General features: G+C 38.8%; 1 protein-coding gene across 3 annotated transcripts in view; it reads left to right on the forward strand.

Moving 5' to 3' along the window:
* ARHGAP10 (Rho GTPase activating protein 10) overlaps nucleotides 1-19,487 on the forward strand; it is a 153,551-nt gene that overhangs the window by 27,409 nt on the left and 106,655 nt on the right. For all 3 annotated transcript variants that reach the window (XM_075751268.1, XM_075751269.1, XM_075751267.1), the window contains exons 2-3: nucleotides 16,745-16,840; nucleotides 16,927-16,988. In XM_075751268.1, coding sequence (XP_075607383.1) covers nucleotides 16,745-16,840; nucleotides 16,927-16,988 — 158 coding nt within the window. The remainder of the gene's footprint in view (nucleotides 1-16,744; nucleotides 16,841-16,926; nucleotides 16,989-19,487) is intronic.

Consider the following 19,487-nt stretch of genomic DNA (forward strand, 5'->3'; position numbering starts at 1 on the left):
GTGTTACTGCTCTGTAACAACAATGTGTAGTTGTTGTTCCAAGTGCTTGGAAGCTTTCTTGTAAAGGTGGTGCTCCAGACACACAAAGTAAACTGTTGCCAAAGCCAAAAATGTTCTGCATAGATTATTCCAGTTAGCTGTCTGAAACTGCCTGTGAGAAATACCAGCAGAATTTCAGGACGAGGCTTTGTCAGTTGAAGAGCGGAATCTGCTGTGAGTTGTGGCTGGATCAAACTGCATCCATTCATGGTGGAAAGAACAGACTTTTCAAGTCTGTGCTAATACATGGTTATCTTTCATTAAGGACACCAGCTGTGAAATGTTTGCAGAGTCTCCTGGAGGATTTTTCTTTCTCTTTCTCTTTGTTTTGTTTCATTTTGGTTTTGTTTTTTAATGTGGAAAGCATAGCAGGATGTCCAGCCGGAATAACTGTCTATGTAACTCTACATACAACACATGCCTCTCATGTGCGTGTATTTAAAACAAAGGTGTTTAGATTACAGTGCACTTGGAAAGGCAGGGCGGGATTAAATCCCTAGTTTGTATTCTGCATCCCAGATGGTCACCTTGATAGCTGTTGTCTGCTGAGCAAGATTGGGCATGGCTGTGGTGAGACAGGAGACCAAAACCCGAGGGAACGTTTTTATGCATGCTGTTACGATTGCTGTTTCTCTAGCTACAGAACTTGTTCAAGTAGTTGTAATGCTTTCTTTTGAGTTTTATCTTTGAGGGAGGAGAGGAAGAGAGTATCATTGTTTCAGTTCTGTAGGACAAGAAATGTGTTTTCCATCGGAAAAGTAACTTTTGATATTGCATCTTTTCTAATACTATGTTAGGTGCTTAAAGAAGGGGGGAAATATTGATTTGTAGCTAAAACCCATACTGTCCTGTGACTTGACTTAGCTGCATAATCACTGCGCTGGCAATCAGTCTGTCTTTCGCTCTCTTGCTTTCAGCTTATGGCCTTGAATGTACGGAAAGTCTGTGCCTCTTTCATGTTAGCCTGAGTTGTAGGTTTTCTTTTTCCCTTGAGTGTGGGAAGGAACAGGCTACTGAAGGAGCCAAATTGAAAGGTCTAATTTAGGGAAATACGTATCTTATGTTGTCCAATAACTCTGCTACTCCCATATCTGTTGAAATGTGGGGTTAATTTTAGGGTGCTCTTCACTGCTCAGATGACTCTTATCTCAGTTAATTTGTGCGTTTTGATAGGAAACTTTAAATATTTGTTAAAGGTTTTGGTTTTGCAGCTGGAATCAATGTAATATGAAACTTATGAGAAATCAAGGGGTGTTGGGTTGTGTTACGAAAGACAGGTTTTTTCACTTAAAAAGTCAAAGAGAAGGGAGAGAACTAAAAAAAACCAAACAAAACCAAAACACACCCCCCCCCCCCCCCCCATCACCAGGTTCAGGTTCCTTTTAATTTTTATATGTAACTCTGTAGCAACATTAACCAGTCTTCCTATGTACTTCTACATGCTTTCAGTAATATATATCTTGTTCTGCCTCTGTGACCATTCTTGTCACTTGTGCTAATTAGCTTTAAAAAAGGAGAAAGGGGGTTTTTCTACCATCCAGGCTAATTCCTAGTTTATTTTAAATTATGTTCTCCCATCTAATTTTTTCTCCTTTAAAGAAAACACTAAAAGAAATAAAATTAATCTCCCTAAAAAAAGAGAGGCATGCAATAACTAGAGTGTCCCAGCATGGGTGTTAGTATTCAAGTCCCTGAAGTTTGTCTTAAATGTGGCTTTGCTAGGTTAGGTTTTTCTGCTGTGCCTGTCTTTTGCACAGAGATCCCCATGATCCTACTGCTGTTATACTGGGGTTTCTGGATCGTAGGTTCCTGGTATATGGTCAGTTTACCCCGCTAATTCTTTTTCCTCTAGACACTTGAGAATCTGCGACTCAAAGTGACTTTGCTTTCAAAAACAAAGTGTTTATTTTATAAAGGCCTGTGATATACTGAAAAAAAGTTTAAAAAACCAAACTAAAACAACTTCAGTGCATGTTTTTCCTTAACAGCCTATGATTATTGTATTTGCAGAGATCAGTAGTTTCCAGGTAGCACTCTTGTCACCTACATTTCTGTTGCAAAAGACATAGGCTGGTCACTTGAGACTGAAAGTCTGTTGATTTGCCTGGAACCAGAGATTGGAAAGTATTTAAGCACCATCTCTTTAGTGGGATCCACAGAAAACTAATTGTTTAATTCTGGTTATTATTTTAGAGACAGTTTACAAAAGACCCCCTTTCATTGAAGTCTCACAAATTGCTTTCTTGTTGATTTTGTCCTCTAAATGCATAAACTGAGGTGAACCACATGGCGGTTGGGTAAGTTGAATGACTATTTTAACTGGTAATGTTTTCCGTGGCGGGTTGTTTTTTTTTTTTTTGGTGGGTTTTTTTGGTAATGTTTGGAGAGACAGAACAAACAGGACGGCTACTTAGCCTTCCCTATCAGCCTGGCAAAACATAGACCTCGTCAGGCAATTATACCCCACAGTTGTCATAATATTTCACATTGGTGCCTTTTAAAAATTTTTTTTGTTTGTTTGGTGTCAGGGATTGTTAGTTAATTACTTTCCTTTCTTCTATCATCCTGATTGTTTTCTGTTTGCTTCCAAGCTTGATGTGTGAATAAATAATCTGATTTAAAAGGCATGCACATTTAAAGTTTTGTGAGCAGCCAGGACAGTTTGTACCAGTGAGTGTTAAAGCTTGAGCTATTAAGTCAGTACAGCTGGAGTGCAGAATGATAGACATGCAGTGTTTATCCTACAATCTCAAGTTGAATAATTGACATATGCCGCTGATGAATATTCAGTGCTCAGCCGGCAGTCAGACAGACCACCCTTTTATCCCCAATGCTGTCTGAGCCCAGTTGAATAATAGATTTTTTGAATTTTCCTAAGATGTCAGAGAGAAGGAATTATAAGTTCTCCTGGCTTTCATCCCCAAACCTCAGAAAGTGCTGCTGTGGTATAATGCTGCAAAGTATTTCATTGTTTCCTTGATAACAAAGTAAATGTTGTATTTGAAGTACTAAAGCATGTACTGCCAGCTGTATGGCATAGAATAGCAATGATCTCTTCATATGTAATTTCAGCATGACATTTCAAGTGATGAGTTTTGGTAAATCTTACTTCATACCTCTCCAGAACAAATCTGGTCTCTGTGGGACTGGGAATTTGAAGAAAAGGAATAGAAAATTTTAGGCTATAAATTCTTCATTGTGGTAGGGCCTGGCAGTAGCTGCTTGTAGAGCCCCTTTAGACAAAGTGCTTCAGATTGGCTTAGCAATGGTGCAGTTATACTCCCTTCAATAAATGGCAGCAGCTGTTTTCCTGCTGCTCCTTATTGGCCCAGCAGCTGTGGCATCAGTTTGGTCACTGCTCTGAACAGCACAGGAACTGGATATCTGGGTGGGTGACTTGCTGTGGTGGTTCTCTCCCTATGCAGTTTTAAAAAAGCTGTTACAGCACAACTTAGGTGTGGTAAGGTCTGGTGGGAGGGTGGCGAGTGCCCTTTACCTTCAGCGGGGTGTGAGATGCTAGGCTACCAAGTAGTTTTTTCTCAGAGCCTGCCTCCCTGGCAAGCCCCGGCTACCTGGTAAATGGGCTTGTTCTGCACTGCTGAGGTTGAGATGTTAGAAAATGTTGATGACTAGTCTCCTGCTTGTTTTCAGCTCTGGTTTTGGGTTTAAGAGGTTTTTCACAGTTGTCAAACCTGAGGTTGTCTTAAGGGTTATTCTCAATAGCCAGAAGTGTCTTGTGGTTTTGATTTGCTAACTAGCATTTCTCCAGGTAGATTTGTTGGTAGTGCTCTTGCATGATCCTATTGCAAGATAACTATCATAGAAGGTGTGGCGTACCCTCTTTTTTCTTCTAAGCTGATTTTAAGTGATTTGGTTTTTTTCTCTATAGAACAATTCTGTGTATGTAGGTGTACATGGTGTGTGTAATTCCCTGTGTTGTACAGATACAGTATGTTCACTGGTGAAAGCTGAAGCATTCCCTTCAGCTTGTTGCATAATTTATCATCCCTTATTTGTATTGTAGTAATTTCAGCCAACATCCTTGAAATCTAGGGTTCTTCTGTGAGTATTGTACATAAAGCAGTGTTCCCAGGTGGCCAAGGCGGCCAGCAGCATCCTGGCTTGTATGAGAAATAGTGTGGCCAGCAGGACTAGGGCAGTGATTGTCCCCCTGTACTCAGCACTGGTGAGGCCACCCCTCGAGTACTGTGTTCAGTTTTGGGCCCCTCAGTACAAGACAGACATTGAGGTGCTGGAGCGTGTCCGAAGAAGGGCAACAAAGCTGGTGAAGGGTCTAGAGCACAAGTCTTAACGAGGAGCGGCTGAGGGAACTGGGGTTGTTTGGCCTGGAGAAAAGGAGGCCAAGGGCAGACCTCCTGGCTCTCTACAACTACCTGAAAGAAGGTCGTAGTGAGTTGGCTGTTGGTCTCTTCTCCCAAGTAACAAATGACAGGATGAGAGGAAATGGCTTCAAGTTGTGCCAGGGGAGGTTTAGATTGGATATTAGGAAAAATTTCTGCATCAGAAGGGTTGCCAAGCACTGGAACAGGCTGCCCAGGTTGAGTCACCCTCCCTAGAGGTGTTTAAAAGACACGTAGATATGACACTTAGGGACATGGCTTAGTGGTGGACTTGGCAGTGTAAGGTTTATGGTTGGACTTGATGGTCTTAACGGTCTTTTCCAACCTAGATGATTCTGTGCTTCTGTACCACAAGTTGTCACTGTCCAAACAGCTCCTCATTTGAGCTGTTAGGCTGGTAGAATGGATTTTTCTCATTTTGTCTTGTTTTAGAGGAGGGAACCCATGCTTAGATTTTTAATTTGACAACATTTGTGGTCGTGGGTCAGCTTTAGTCTTCTGCTCCCCTTTTGTCCACTTCTTACTCGCTCTGAACAGTTAAACCTCTAAATATGTCTGTGCTAGCAAGGCAGCGTTGTGGATCCTTTGGCTGATGATAAGCAGGGACAGTACTTGCATATAACTGTTGTTGTTGGGTCCAGGGAAGAGAGGCAAAGCAAAAATCAGTACTTCCTATTTTTATAAACAATTTCTCCAAAGCTTAGTAATAACTCAACCCCAGAAATGGTAATAGAAACTTCACTAATCCAAACATTTCATAAAACTCTTTAGAAATGCTGGCTCACTTCTTTCCTCAGCTTCCATCAGTGAAACTCAAACACTACTGAACCAAGTACTGAACTTCTGTACTCCTACTCTATTATATAAAGTCTTCCTCCTATCATCAAAGTGGTGAGAATAGTCACTTCCAGTGCAGGAAATACTGTAGTTTCTAAGGGAGGTTGTGAATACTTTCGCAGTATTGCTCGACTTATGCAAGAAACTGCATTACGCTCTTTCTTGTGAGAACGTCTTATGTCAGAAATGCAGAGTGCATAGTAATGCAGCTGAAACAGTTAAGTTATGGAAAAATCAAAAAAGTTTTTTATAGGCTAGTACTTTCACTCTGAAACTATACACATTATGCTCATTTAGAAACAAAACCAGCTTGACTTTTCTCTAAACCTGAGATAGTAAATTTAAGCTAATTCTTGTGTCAAAGCATAAAGACTGTAAGTAATCTTAAAAAGAGTCTTACTGTGTGATATACTGTAAGTCTTCCTTTTGTTTGAAAACAATGAAATATGAAAGTTGCACTAGAAGACTAAACAAGTGGCTTTGTTTCCTGCTTCTAAGTTATGTTAGTATAGCTGTGTAGGATTGCAAGATGTTTCTTTCATGCCTTGTGCTCCTTATGAGGATATGGTGGTTGCTCTTGACTATCCTAAATTGCTTTTGCTCAGTTATTTTGTTTTTTGATCATTTGGTGACCTTTGATTTGGGAATCAGTTGCCACCGATGGCCAGATTGGAAACTCATGTCAGAGAAATGTACTGAAATCCTAGAGCAGTGAGGCTTTTGCATACTGGTGTGCTAGAAACTTTAAGGTCAAAGGTTTTTTCCTAATCAGAGTTAGTAAGTTTGACTGTGCGTCTCTCTTACGTACACAGTAATATCCTGTAATTAGTTCATTGGCCTCTTGTAAAATTTCTAATCTGAAACTGCGAGAAGGATTACGGGATTTTTTTGCGCGTAGAATTCAAATATTGCACAACTCTCCAGGCCAGAGATGGGTGAAGTTTCTCTTTTGTCATATACTACACTACATAGTTGAATATTTAAATAAATATTTCCTGGCAAGGTTATTGATGGCAGGAGCAATACTTTATTCTTCTGCCCAGGCAAAGAAATTGCAACAATCAGAGAAGCTGGCAGGTGAAATGATGCTGGAGGATTAGGGCTTCCTCTAGTAACAACTTTAAAAAAGCAACAGTGAGAACAGTGAAAGGGGAGTGGGAGGCTCATTTTCTTTCAAGTTTCATGTATTTCAGTGCTTTCTGCTGTTTTTATTTATTTAAAGGAATCCTGTATTCAATATACAGATGTGAAAATATTCTGTGGTGTATGTATACAGTTTTGGTCAGACCTAATTAGAAGCTTCAGTTGTAGTATGGTGTAGCCAGATAGAGCTCATGTGAGAGCTATCAGAAGAATTTCCTTTTGACATGCAACTGTTGTGTTCCTTTACACTTAAAATCCTCATTTGACGGTTTTGGAAAAGTGTATAGTAAAACCTTTTTTTAATTTGGGCATCTAGTTTAGCTACCCACTGCTATGCTGTCCGGTGTTTTTTCTAGAAACTATATATGATGTAAGTACAGCCTGTCCTCTGCACCACAGTTGCTGCCAGCTGTTTTTTCTGTCAAAACTTGGATTCATTTCACTTCTGTGTCTAGCTACAGCAAAGTTATTCTTGAACTCTTCCATCTTTGGGGGCCTACTGTGGTCATCGCATCCTTCTTGATGCTGAAGATTGACCCCGGCTTGCCTATGGTGGACAAATAAGTCTATACCTCAATAAAGGAGTTTAATGCAAATCTTGCCAGAATTCCTACTCTCTGCATTTTGAACTTGGATTTTAAGGTTTTTTGGTGTAGACATGCACTAAATTGTCAAATATTTTCCAAAATGCACTCATACTCACCTTTTAATAAATAAGTAAATTTATAGCCCGAAGGTTCGGCACTTGGCTATTACTTCTTGAATTATAGATCTCAGCTGCTCATTTGTCCACTTCCTCATTGTGTTTTCCTCCATCCTCTCCTGCTTGAATCCTCTTGCACTTAGGAAAATAAAATTGTACTAATTAAGGTCTTTCTCAGCCTACTGGAAGAATTTTGCTTAATTTTCATGACTCAGGAGCAGAGGAAATGGTGAAAATGTAACTTTATGTTATGAACCTTTTATGATCTTGCTGATGACAAAGTATTTGGTAGCCATTTCATATAGTACTCTAATTATACCTGTGCAGATGTGCTGAGTGTGTGTTTAGATGTGCTTTGTTGTGGAGAAATCACAATATCTTACGATTTTGATTTCCTTGTTGGTTTTTTGTCTACATATGCAAAAATTCAGACAGATAGTACTTCTATACAGGTGACAATGTTTTGAGATATCTGCCATTTTGAAGAAAGGAAACATTGTGAATGATGGTTTTTTTTTTTCCCCCCAAAGATTTTCATGTTTAATGTTGACATTTCTGCAGACTTGATATACAGCTTCATAAAATATTTCAAACTGTCAGTCGATCAGCATGTGCTTTTAGAGATGATAAAAATACTCGCTCTAGTCATTCATTAGGGAGGGGTTACCAGCTCTCCTTGTGTTTTGGCTGCCCAGTTCCCATTGCTTGCTGTGGAGGAAAAAAAAAGATCCTGCTGAAACTTTTTGTGGGATGTGAACTCTCTGAGATGATGTTCATGCTGAGGGGCACCAGATGCGGCATGTGAAAAACCTGCTAGCTGGTATGTTTGCTGTGGCCTTCCCATCCCAGGCTGAGCAGCGCTCCCCCTCCAACTTTCTCAGTCACATCAAGTTTCACTCGCATGTGTGCTTTCTAAGACAATAGACTTCAAATTATGAAGTCGGTCCTCTTTCTTGGAAGGGGAAGATCTCTGTGCCCTGGTCAGGTCCTCCCCCTGCGTTGATGGAACAACTTTACCTGACTGCCAGGAGTGAATTTTGATGACTGAAGAAATTAGGTAGATATGTCCTGTTACTTGGATTTTGAAAGTAAAGTGCTCTGAAGTCAGGAAGTATTTAATTTAAGATGATCTGTGAGGGGTTAATGCTTCATTGTCCATAATCAGAGTACAGATTTGATTATGTGGGATTGCCTCCCAGCCACGACACTCTTTTATAAGTTGGAGAATATAATGGCAAAATTGAGCTTCAACCCAACAGTGAATTGGTCTTTTCCTTTGCAATCAAAATAATATTTCAACACAATATATTCTGTTTTATGTAAACATTATAGTTATCGTGTGGGAAGTAAGTATGGGAAAGAAGGCAATACTCCAGAATTTAAACATTCAGAATGCTGATGTTGGATAAGTGTCTGTACAATAAACGCATTTTTTCCTGTAACTACTTTATTTCTTTTACAGTGTTTCCAAGTTGAGGAGAAAGTTTTTAGTTATCTAGCACAAGTCTTCATTCTTAAGCAGTATGGTCTTCTGATTTCTTGCTACTGAACACGCTTGCTTGTTTGCAAATTGTCCTTGAGACTTCAGTAGCTTCATTTAGGATATAAATGATTTGTGAAACAGGAGCACAGTCATCCTACAGAATGAGTAAAGAAACCATGAATAAATTCAAATCTGTGGTGTTTGACAAAAATTAGAATTGAGGAATACAACATCCGAAATTTCTGTTCCATTTAGTGATCAGAGTTGTCTTATGAAAGACTTAAGTCAGTTTTAAATTTCTGCTAGAAAATTCACTACTAGAAATGTAATGTCACCTTCTGAATTCATATATCTTTACATTAATAATAGTAAAATCCTGATCTCTGAAAAGGAATGTTTTAATCTCACAATTTTGATTCAGTCTGTGCTACTTATAGAGCTGAATGTATTGTAGAAAATTTTACCAGTGAAAGCTTGACGGTACAACCATTTTGATATTTTGTATTCAAGCTGTTGCTTCTGGATTGCTGTAGAGTTTTCTTCTGAGAACAGATTATATAGGTAATGTTGGTGTCCATCTTGCTACCATTTGGTGCAATATGATATAGGGAAACTTTTGCAGCAAATCCTGAACTGCTAGTTTTCATCTTTGGGAACTGTGTGAATTTGGTGGAATGCTCTCAGAGTTTTCTGCATTCCAAATTTGTCTTTCTCAGTTCTTGGTTTCTAATTTACTACTTTTTTTTGGTCTTTTTTGTTGTCAGAGACATGGAGGTTGTAAGGATCAGGAAAATGGTTATGATTCCTTTGAAGGCAAATTATCCTTGTGGTACTCCACAGTAACTTCCATCACTGCCTGACCCTTCAGCAGAGTCTTTAGGATACAGGTCTTACGTCAGGGTGGTTGCAGGAATGTTTCTCCATGGTGAATTTATTGGCAGGGTTGTAGCTTGTCTTTTTCTTTCCTGAATTGTAATTTATGCTGTGTTCCTGAAGAGTGGAACTGAATAATTTAGTCGCTATCTGAGCTGGTGGAGGGATGCACTCTTTTTTTGTAAGAGCTGTAGGAGATGCTCTAGGAGAGCCTTAATCTCCGCTGAGATACTCGCAGTGTGCTGTTTTGCCTAATGCCTGTTGTGCAAAGAGGAAAATTCCCTTGGCAGGGTGGAGTAGGGCTGGCTTGCTGATTTCAAAGATCCAGCTAAAGAGACAAATAACCAGAGCCCAAGAAGGTGTGGTACAGCCGAGAGACAATATCAGTGTGATTTGGCAGTTTGCCCATATCCACATAAGATGCTACTTTGTGATATTTCATATATGGTAATTAACCTGTTAATTAGTTGTTTCTTGATGTGGGGCAATGTGGAGTTTGTACCCTTGTACTTGCAAGGGTAGAAGGAGGAGAAATGAGTTAAGTCTGTTTTCACTGGTAAGAGTTGGACAGCTAGAGAAGGTAGATATGATGTGTGTTTTATGTTATTATGCTGCATGCTTTCTATAGGAGAAAACAGTGTTTGGAGGTTATGGTATCTAAAACGTTTTGCATAACTATGAAAATAGGAGTCGACTGCTAAAATCTGAAAGCTTTCTTAACTTGCCTGTTTTGATCCATGTGGAGAATAGTGGCACTTAGACTATAGGATTATGCATTTGAAAGAAGGAAAATAATAAAATATGATAGAATTAACCTCTAGAATAGAAGTCTTGCAAAAATTGGGTGGTTCTAACTCTTAAGAAGCGAGGAGAAGATTAGTATATATCTGCCATATCATTTACATATGGCTTGTTCAGGCTAAATAGCCTGTTTTTACTTGTCACATAATTATGCCACAATTATTGACCCCAGCATGTGCTAAAACTGGTAATAGGGAATGTCAAACCCTGGAAGAAACATTTAAGACCAGTCAGTTCCTAACAGAGGCACTGTTCTGAAGGATGATATTCATTTCTGCAATATTCAATTTTCTGTCTTTTTCTTAGATTGGACAATCAAACCATGCTTTTCTTTTTTGCCTTCTAGGTGTTAGCTTCCTGTTGTCATTAGTTGAGAGATTCATGACAAAATTTGTACTTTTAATGTAACAGAAGAACGACATCGGTTGCTATCTGTGAACAGTTAGAAAGAAAAATTCCAGTAGAGATTAAGATTCCTGAAACTGTTATTAATTAATTGTATTTACATAGAAATGACCTTAGGGTTGTTTGTTTTTCATTTTATTCTTGTAATTTCCTTTTTTCTGTTTGCTGAAATGCAAAGCTGCTTTTTCTTTTTTAATTGGTAACAAACCCCCTTCTATGTTGAAATTTGAAAGACTTTTCCTTGCTGCTGCTGTTTGCTAGGTCTTCCTCTTTTTTGTTGTATTTTGAAAATTTAAACTCATTTACGTGTGCATGTGAACTTGATCTTGAGTAACTTCATTCTGACACCAAATTTCTGAGGGTTTTTCATAAATAATAAAACACATCGTAACTTTGGTGCAACTGGGGTAGATTTGTCCCAGATCTGAGCATGTGAATGTGGAGGATGTGAACTGTTGACCAGTCGGGAGCCGGGGCTGGAAAGGTGCCTTTAGGCAAGCAGGAGCGGAACGCTGTGTCGCTAGTTGAATTAAACTGAAATGGTGAGAGGTTGTGGTTTTTCTTATTTGTATTGAAGGTGTGGGATGGTCCAAATATGCTTACACTGTATTATGCTGGGGGGGGGGGGGGGGAAGTTGAGCTACTTGACAAGTCAGTAATGAGTTGATTTTTAATCCTTATACCTGAATTTGCTAAGCTTTCCGAAACTCGTGGGCTGCTGTGGGCAACGTGACATCGTCAAAACTGGACTCCAGAAATCTTTTGGTCTTTGAACTTGATTTCTATTCTGGTTTTGGAGGGGAATGAATAACTTCGTATTTTAGTTTTATTGTTATTTTCTTCTGTTTTAATGATTTTTTCAATATAGTTATCAGGTAAAAATAAGTAGTAAAAAGTTTATCTGGTTTTAGGGAGTTGGAACATGTTACTGCTCTTAAGAGTCTGCCACATGGCTTGCATCTGCTAAGTTGATAGGTAAATCCTGTTTATCCACCTTCCTAAGGTAATAACTAAATCCTGTTCATGTTCTCAGTGTTGTGGATTATATTAGATTCATTGTTCACCTTGCTAAAGGGGACACAGAAGAGAAACATGGGGTTGCTTTTGTAAGTGTTGAGATTAGCACATGTTTTACTCAAAACATCATACAAGTCCGTATTGCAGCTCTTGGACAAACTATTTTAAATACTCTTGTTTCTCTGAAGCTACTTTGTTAGTTCTTGCAAGTGAGACTGATGCCCGGGAAGAAGAAGGGAGAGGCTGACTCTCACTCAGCTTGTCCTTGCCTGTTTCACAATGGTGTGTAGCTTGCCTGATCTTGGCCTACTGCGAGGAAAATAGATCAAGAAGTCTAATATTAGTTCTTAATGTAGTAATGCAGCTCAAAGACAAACTTGTTAGTTAAATCTAAGTATTTGTTAACCTTTTAGCTTTTTGAGAAGAATGTTGTTGAACAAGACCAAAACAATTTTAACCCCTGTTAAATAAAGCCTCTAGAAACATGTCATTCCTGGAGCATGTCTGTTAGGGTCAATGAGATTTCTAGTAGCAGATAAGGAATGGCGATGTAATTTCAGTTCTTCTTAGAGAATCATCATGATACAGTAAAAGTGAAACTTGATGTAGAAATCTGTATTTTGCTGTACAAAAATATTAACACGAACACAAAGGGCTGTTGCAAGCAGATAATTCGCCTGCCATGCAAAAGAGATCTAGGATAGCATTAAGAGACAATATTGTCTTGCTTCATGCAAGAGGTTTAGTTTAGGTGGCTAACACTGAAGTTGGTACTGATCTTAGGGTAAAGTGAGCAATTGGAGTCTGGCGCTGTAAGTGAGGGCTGGCCACTGCCTAGCAACTAATGGTGTCGTGTTGGCTCAGCCCAGATAAGGAATAAAAATATTTTCCTCCAAATCCAAATGGAAAAATATAGAGGCATTTGTGTGGGGCACTGGCAGCGTGTCTGGCACAGGACGAGCTGGCTGGAGCGCTTGTTACTGAAGTGTTTCAGAGCAGTGGGGGAACTGGTGGCTGCTCCCATTTCTTCTGGTGTGTTTTTAAGTAGCTACATTCAAATGTGAAAAAAATACACTGTAGTGATATGAACATTAACAAAGAGAGCAAATTAAAAGCCCTGGTGTCCTTATGTCCCTCCCTTCTCTTTTTGGAAATGTGTCTTTTGGTTAAAACATTTAGCAGATGCTTGGTTTCTTTTACTATTTTAAGAAAATGTGTCTTTGAAATGACTGTGCCTTATGGGTTTGCCACGATTACATTTTATTCAGGAAAGAGTGTTAGTGTTTGGTTGATATTTAAACACTCTTTGATCTTGAATGCCCTGTTCCTCCCTTTAAATGATAGCGGCAGCTTTCAACAGGCAACAACCCTATTACTGCTTCCTGTATCTTTCTATTTGGTGTTACTGTGTAGAATGTGGAGATTAAAGGGAATAAAAGAATTACTCTCTGGCCTCGTAAATTCTGTGTTTTTTCAGTAGGCTACAGCATTATTCAGATAATCAGCGTAACTGGCCGTGCTGTTTGATACATACCATACCCGCGTACTGACTTATTCTAATGTATGTAGCTGGAATCTGTATATATTTATGGTCTGTTGTATAGCACATACTGGTCTTGCAAGCTCTAATGCTGATGTGGAACAATACTGGGATGTATCTGTCAGTGCCAGCCAAATAATTTTGCTGTAGTAAAGGTCTTCTGACACAGGATGGAAGAGAGCCAAGTTACATTTATGAAACATCTAACTTAAGCAGCAATGCTCAGCATTTAAATTGTAACACAACAGTAAGAGAGTATAGTACTTATGATGATATCAGCATCTAGTTTGTTTTTATAAAGTTTTATAAACGCTTGTAATTGTGTGAACATCTGTGTATGTACTGTAGGATATGTGGAATTTACCAGGGTAAAGGCTGGAGCAGTTTCATGCTGTTTACCCCACAGCAGAAGGTTTGACTGCAGATGGTTTCAGGTGTCTCTGTGGTTTGTCAGATAGCAAGAAATCCCACAAGGGCTATGATATCTTTTTGAGCCTAGCCATCATCCTTGTAATTTTTCCTGTGCTGCAGCAGAACGAATTCAGTATTCTTGCTCTGACCTTTTGAGAAAGTTTTCTTGCATCTCTACTTGATACTCAGGTTTGTTTCTTTTAGTTTAGCAAGAGGCAGACCAGAGGCTCTTTCCTTCCTGTGAATAGCTGGGCAGCAGTGGTTCTGCCTGGTAAGGTGCTGGTTTTATGTTAGACCAGGGCTATTTTGGCGTAGGGAATGAAAACAGAGTGTGACCTTAAATGTAAATTTAGCCAAAATAAGACAAGACTGATGGATGATATATAAACATTGGTGGATGAATCTTGTAGTTAACATCTGCTGACTAAGCAGGATTAAAAATCTCTTTATTTTGGCAACAGGTAGGACTCTGAGCATTGCAGTAGTCTGTTGAACCAAATGACTGGAGTGTTCTTCCAGTTGGGAGGTTTATTTCTTCCCAGTTATATCTTGCACCATGTGATTGGTTTTTATTTTGCTCCAGTGACTCCTCACCTTTGAAAGTGTCAAGTTCTTAAAATCTGTCAGAAAGTCTCTTCCTATTTCATTGTCTTTTCTTCTAGGTGTTAGTTCAATAGCCAGGTATCTGTGGCTTCTCTTGGTCCATCAGGTCATTCTTCTGTGTCCCAATCCTCCAACCTCCCCCCACCTTTTGATGCTTTCCAAAATTTTCTGGAACAGTTCTTCAACATTTCAGAGATGATTTGTGGAAAGACATTGCAAAAATTTAATGTGTCTTCATGGCTTCAGTACAGGAACTCTGCAAATCTGGTATGTTTAAAAGGTTACTGTTTCCAACCACCTACTCAGCCCTTTTGTCAGTAGTTTCTAATCCCTTAGCAGATTCGGTAGAGAGAAATGCATGGATGTGGCTTTCTGATGCTGTGAGAAACTTAGTGTTTTGATTCAGCTCCTTCTCAACTTGACCAAAGATGTTGGACTTCTCACTGAAAGACTGGGGGTGTGGGCACAGGTTCTGTCTGCTGTCACCATCACCAAAGAGGTGGCTTTTGGTGGAGAGGTGGGATATAGAGCCATGCAGGAGGTGGTTTCATACTTCTCTAGAAAGGGTCATCAAAGCCCATAGCACACTTAGGTATTTTAGTACTCTTTCAGTCTGTCAAGGGGAAAGGGGGGTGATGCGTGCATGCGGTGCTGCATGCCTTCTCTTAACATGTACCCTGCTTGAAATTATTTGAATACTTCACCTCCACAAATGAGGCAAAATGTAATAAACAATTCCTTTCTCTAGCATGGGGCTAGCTCTCATATGACAGGGCTTTGGTAGGGGATTATCAGATTCAAGAAAATTAAATAAATTTGGGAGAGTGTGTGTTGTTGGACCCATTCTCCCATAAATAAACTCTTTTCAGCCTTGTGTTGTGACCCTGCTCAAAAATAAGCATAACATTAGATGTTTAAGAAACTTGTTGTTTTTCATTTTTAAGCCTTTCACAGCTAGAGGAAATTTTCTTTTGCTGTCTGCTTTATGAACAGCCTTTTATCCCACAAGATATTTGAGTTAAAATACTCATGTTTCCTTTCGTGTGGGACTTACGTTGCATCCTCCTTCAACCCTGTGCAGCATCCTGCTACTTCATGTGTTGAAGGGTGGACGTACAGGCTTTAGAAGTAGTTGCAAAAGGGAGTTGAGTACCTGGCAGCATAGTACGACAGGGAATGGTGCTGTTACACAATAGGTGAGGAAAGGACTAATGAGAAATGGATGAACAGAAAGGTATGTGGAATGGCAAGGAACAGAAAGTGAGTTTTTTCCATTTTAGGTTGTGTCTTACTGCTTGTAGAGTATTTGTGACTTAGACTTTTAAGTGGATGAACTGAACTTTCAGTGCAGCATTGTATGTCAAACTTGTACTTGACTATGACACATGATAAAACGTGATGTGTTGGATGCAGGACCTATCATAAAGTTGTTTAAAACCCCTCCCCAAACCAAAACCTAACAAAAAACCACACCAAGAACAACAAAAAAAGCCCAAGTTTGTAGTCTTTTAGCTTCAGTTAATATTAAAGAACAAAATGCTTAGCTGGTCCGTTAAAAGAGTTGTTCTTACTCCTTCAGAACTGCATGTGATAAGAAAAAGATTATAGATTAACGAAATATTTCAAATTGTCCTTAAACTTGGCTGACAACAAAAATGTGAGTAGAACCTTTACTACTGGGCAGGAGTGTACCAGGACATGTATCCTTTTTTTTCCATTGAGCAATTCCATCCTTCCAGAACATGTGATGTTCCCAATCTGCACATGTCAGCACAACAGAAAAGTGTGCGTACACTGCTTATTTACAGCTTTATAAATCTTAATAAGTGTTTATAATTATGATATTGTGGCTGAATATAGTCTGATTGCTTCCTGGGGGATGTAAGAGTGCAGCACTGTGACCCCAAATTGTCAACAACTAATAGGTAAAAATTGTGTTGAAGAAAATGTTTTGGGAATATTACAAAACAGTTATTATAAAAAATTAATTTTAATGCTGTGTGTTTAACTTAACTTTTAGCATAGTTTAACTCCATAGAGTTTCTTGTTCCAGTGCAACAATTCTTTTAAATTTGGTTTATGTATAAGTATTTCACTAACGGAGCTATCTGTGTAAAATATATAGAAAATCCTAAGATGTGTATTTGTGTTGACAAATATACTAGGTAATATAGGTTAGCAGAGTAAGACAACTGGCACAACTTACTCTGAGTGTTGTGCCTTAAAATTCTGTAGTTACAGATCTGTTTGTATGGCCTGTGCCCTAAATTGTGTAGTGAAGCAGTCTAATTCTGTACACATGATCACGCTTGCCTTCTACTATATAGCCTTGTGTAAAGAAATCGGTGTGACAGATTCCCAGATGAGATCAGAAGAGGGTTAGACGATATTGGATGTCTTGTCATGTCCTTAGGGCAGACCTGCGTTAAGAGTTTCTTGTACAAGTTGATTATTCTAGGGGTAGGAGGATCTTCCAGCCTTCTTCAAATGATTCCTTAACCTTCAGTCTATGCTTTTTTTCCTTGCAGACCTTTCAGCAGCCCAGAAAAAATTTGCCCATTCTCTGAGAGACTTTAAATTTGAATTCATTGGTGATGCAGAGACAGATGATGAAAGATGCATAGGTAGGTAAGAAGTGACTGTAAGTGGCTCTATTTTGCCATGCCGTTCTGCAACATAATTCAACTTTTTTTCTGGTTTTGTATTACAGATGCATCACTTCACGAGTTTTCAAACTTCTTAAAAAACCTGGAAGAACAAAGAGAAATTTTGGTGAGTTGCAATAAAAATTTTAAAAAGCTGTACGTGTAGCAAAGAGTAAGATGAAAGTCAGTTAAAGTTGCTTACTGCTTTGTTAACCACCAAGATGTTGATATCAGTAACTTAACAGTGAAAGCTCTTGATGTGCAGCCTCTGATCCTGATGTCTAGAGTTACAGACAGCAGGTAGTTCTCATTAAAGAAGCTGGTATGGTAAGGATAGATAACTATGACTTTACTTGAAATGGTAGTGCCCTGATAAATTATGGCTGGGGTGAATGGGAAAACCATCATAGGGTTGTTTACCATTTACAGTAAAAAGCAAGATAAAAGACTTAATACTGCAGCAGGGCAGCCAAGGTTGGGAAGTTGGCCAAATTTGGATCCAGGATCTCTGCGGCTCTAGCTTCAATGCTTTTGGGATGCAATCTGTTGGCTGGATGCAGTAGCAGACTTAAAAACCTTTTCTTTGTAGGCGAGCTTTCTGGTGGAGGGTTGCATCTGCAAACATTTAGTTGCTCTGTTGTTGTAGAAGGGAGAGTTCTTCATTCACATACCTGTGATTGCTTAGGGTTTTAGTGTAATACAGGTCAGGTTGGCCATGCATAGGCTGTGGGCTGAGAGCTCTGCAATACACCTTGCTATCTTGATTTCCTAAGTCATCCAGAAGATAGGGGGTTTCTTTCTGGATGGTGCCATGGTTCTCCTCTGCAGTTGCATGCCCAGCTTTTGTTTCAGAGGGGGGATTCATAGAGCAGATGATGAGTACTCAATTTTCTTCTGAGTGTGGTCAGACCCTGCATCTAGGAAAGGCTCATAGATCTGCCTAGATAGCAATTATGTTCCTCAGTATTTGCCATGTGATTATAACTTTATTATCCTGGAAGTCAGTGACCACTTGGCATCAGTGAGAGGAAACTGAGACTAACTGTGTTCTGTGCTCCTCTCTGCCAGAAGCTGTGCCTGCAGTGTAGGAGTGTGTAGATAAGTGAGAAAAGAACTTGTAAACTTTTTTTTTTTTTTAACATTTCTCTCTCTGGCAGTCCTGAGCCCAATAATAGTCATGGTTCCTTCAGTGTGCTGTGTTATGTCTTGGTATGTCATTCTGATCTGCAACCACATTTGGGTCAGAATTAGAGTCTATGTGGTTCCTTGCACATTCCTGAAGAATACTGTCTTTGCAGAGTAGAGACAATTTTTCAATATCTTGAGTTATTTTGTCAAGTTGTAGGGATTTTCTCAAGTACGTTTGAATGCTGCTTTTGTTTTTCGTAATTCTGAAGTATAGTCTTTACTCTGCTTTTCCTGCCGCACATAGTTGTATTTTATTTTAATGAAGTTGCATACATCTAAGTAGTGACAGTCTTTGTGAAGTTTTTCAATGAAAAATACTTTATAGCCTGTCATGTTATTTTCCATACTATTTTTATATCAGGTTTTTGAGAGATTTCAGCTTCAGGACTTCAGAGTTACGTGGCATGTTTTGGTGATTCTATCAATAGATCTTCAGCAGTGATAGATTACCAACACAGCAGATTGTGCAGAATCCAGTGCTGTCTGTCTGTATAGTAAAACACTTTTGTTTTTCAGCCCAAATGTCACAAAACAGTATTACTTATTTTTTTGGTGTGATGCCTAAGTTTGCACGGAAGGCATTATCGCATCAAAAGCTAATTAATGTCAGTGTCTTGATAAGAAAAGGTTGAAATGCAGTATTTGTTAGAACAGTAATAGTTTGATAAAAAACCAGGGAGTATAAAATGTTGTGGGGCAACTATTTAATTCCAAATAGAATATATTCTCTGAGTTACCAGATGCTTGGCCTTTTTATTGCATCTGTAGTCTAGCAAATGCTATGTATTATTTCTAGAGTGAGTAAATGTAACAGTGGCCATGTCTGTGAGAAAATGATTCTGTGGTGACTGGTAAAGATAATTTTCAGCAACTGCTGCTCTGACTTTTTTTTTTCCTTTTAACTTCTCAATGGATGTTTTAACAGTGGCATGAGCTCTAGTGATACTCCCATGGAGAATATTAGGGCATGTTGCACTCACGGATGTTTGGAATCAGGTCAGGGATCCAAAGACTTTCAATTAAGATGCAAAGTACAGCAGGATTTTTTTAAAAAGCATTCAGTCATCTTTAAGAATGCTCTTTATTGAACATTTTTTCCCGTATTTTGAAGATGACCAGAAAGTTTCTAACTGCTCACTTCAGTTTCAGTGTGGAATTGCAGATAAATTTCAGTCACATAAAGTAAAATTAAAGAAATTGATGAATAGTTATAGAACTAAGGGCATTTCAGATATTGCTGTGCATTTTAATTTTTAGATATTTGAGAAAAGGATTATTTTTTTTCACAATGATATTGTAAACGAAACAAATTTGCGCTTAAAATACATTCTAAACTGAAATTAAAAACTCATCACCTACACTTCTCATGGTTTTCTGGAAGTATTTTTTGTGGTGAATCCAGAGTCCATAAAACTTTCTGTTAGTGTTTACCATAAAT

The sequence above is a fragment of the Balearica regulorum genome, chromosome 4, assembly GCF_011004875.1.
Source record: "Balearica regulorum gibbericeps isolate bBalReg1 chromosome 4, bBalReg1.pri, whole genome shotgun sequence".
Lineage (NCBI taxonomy): Eukaryota > Metazoa > Chordata > Aves > Gruiformes > Gruidae > Balearica > Balearica regulorum.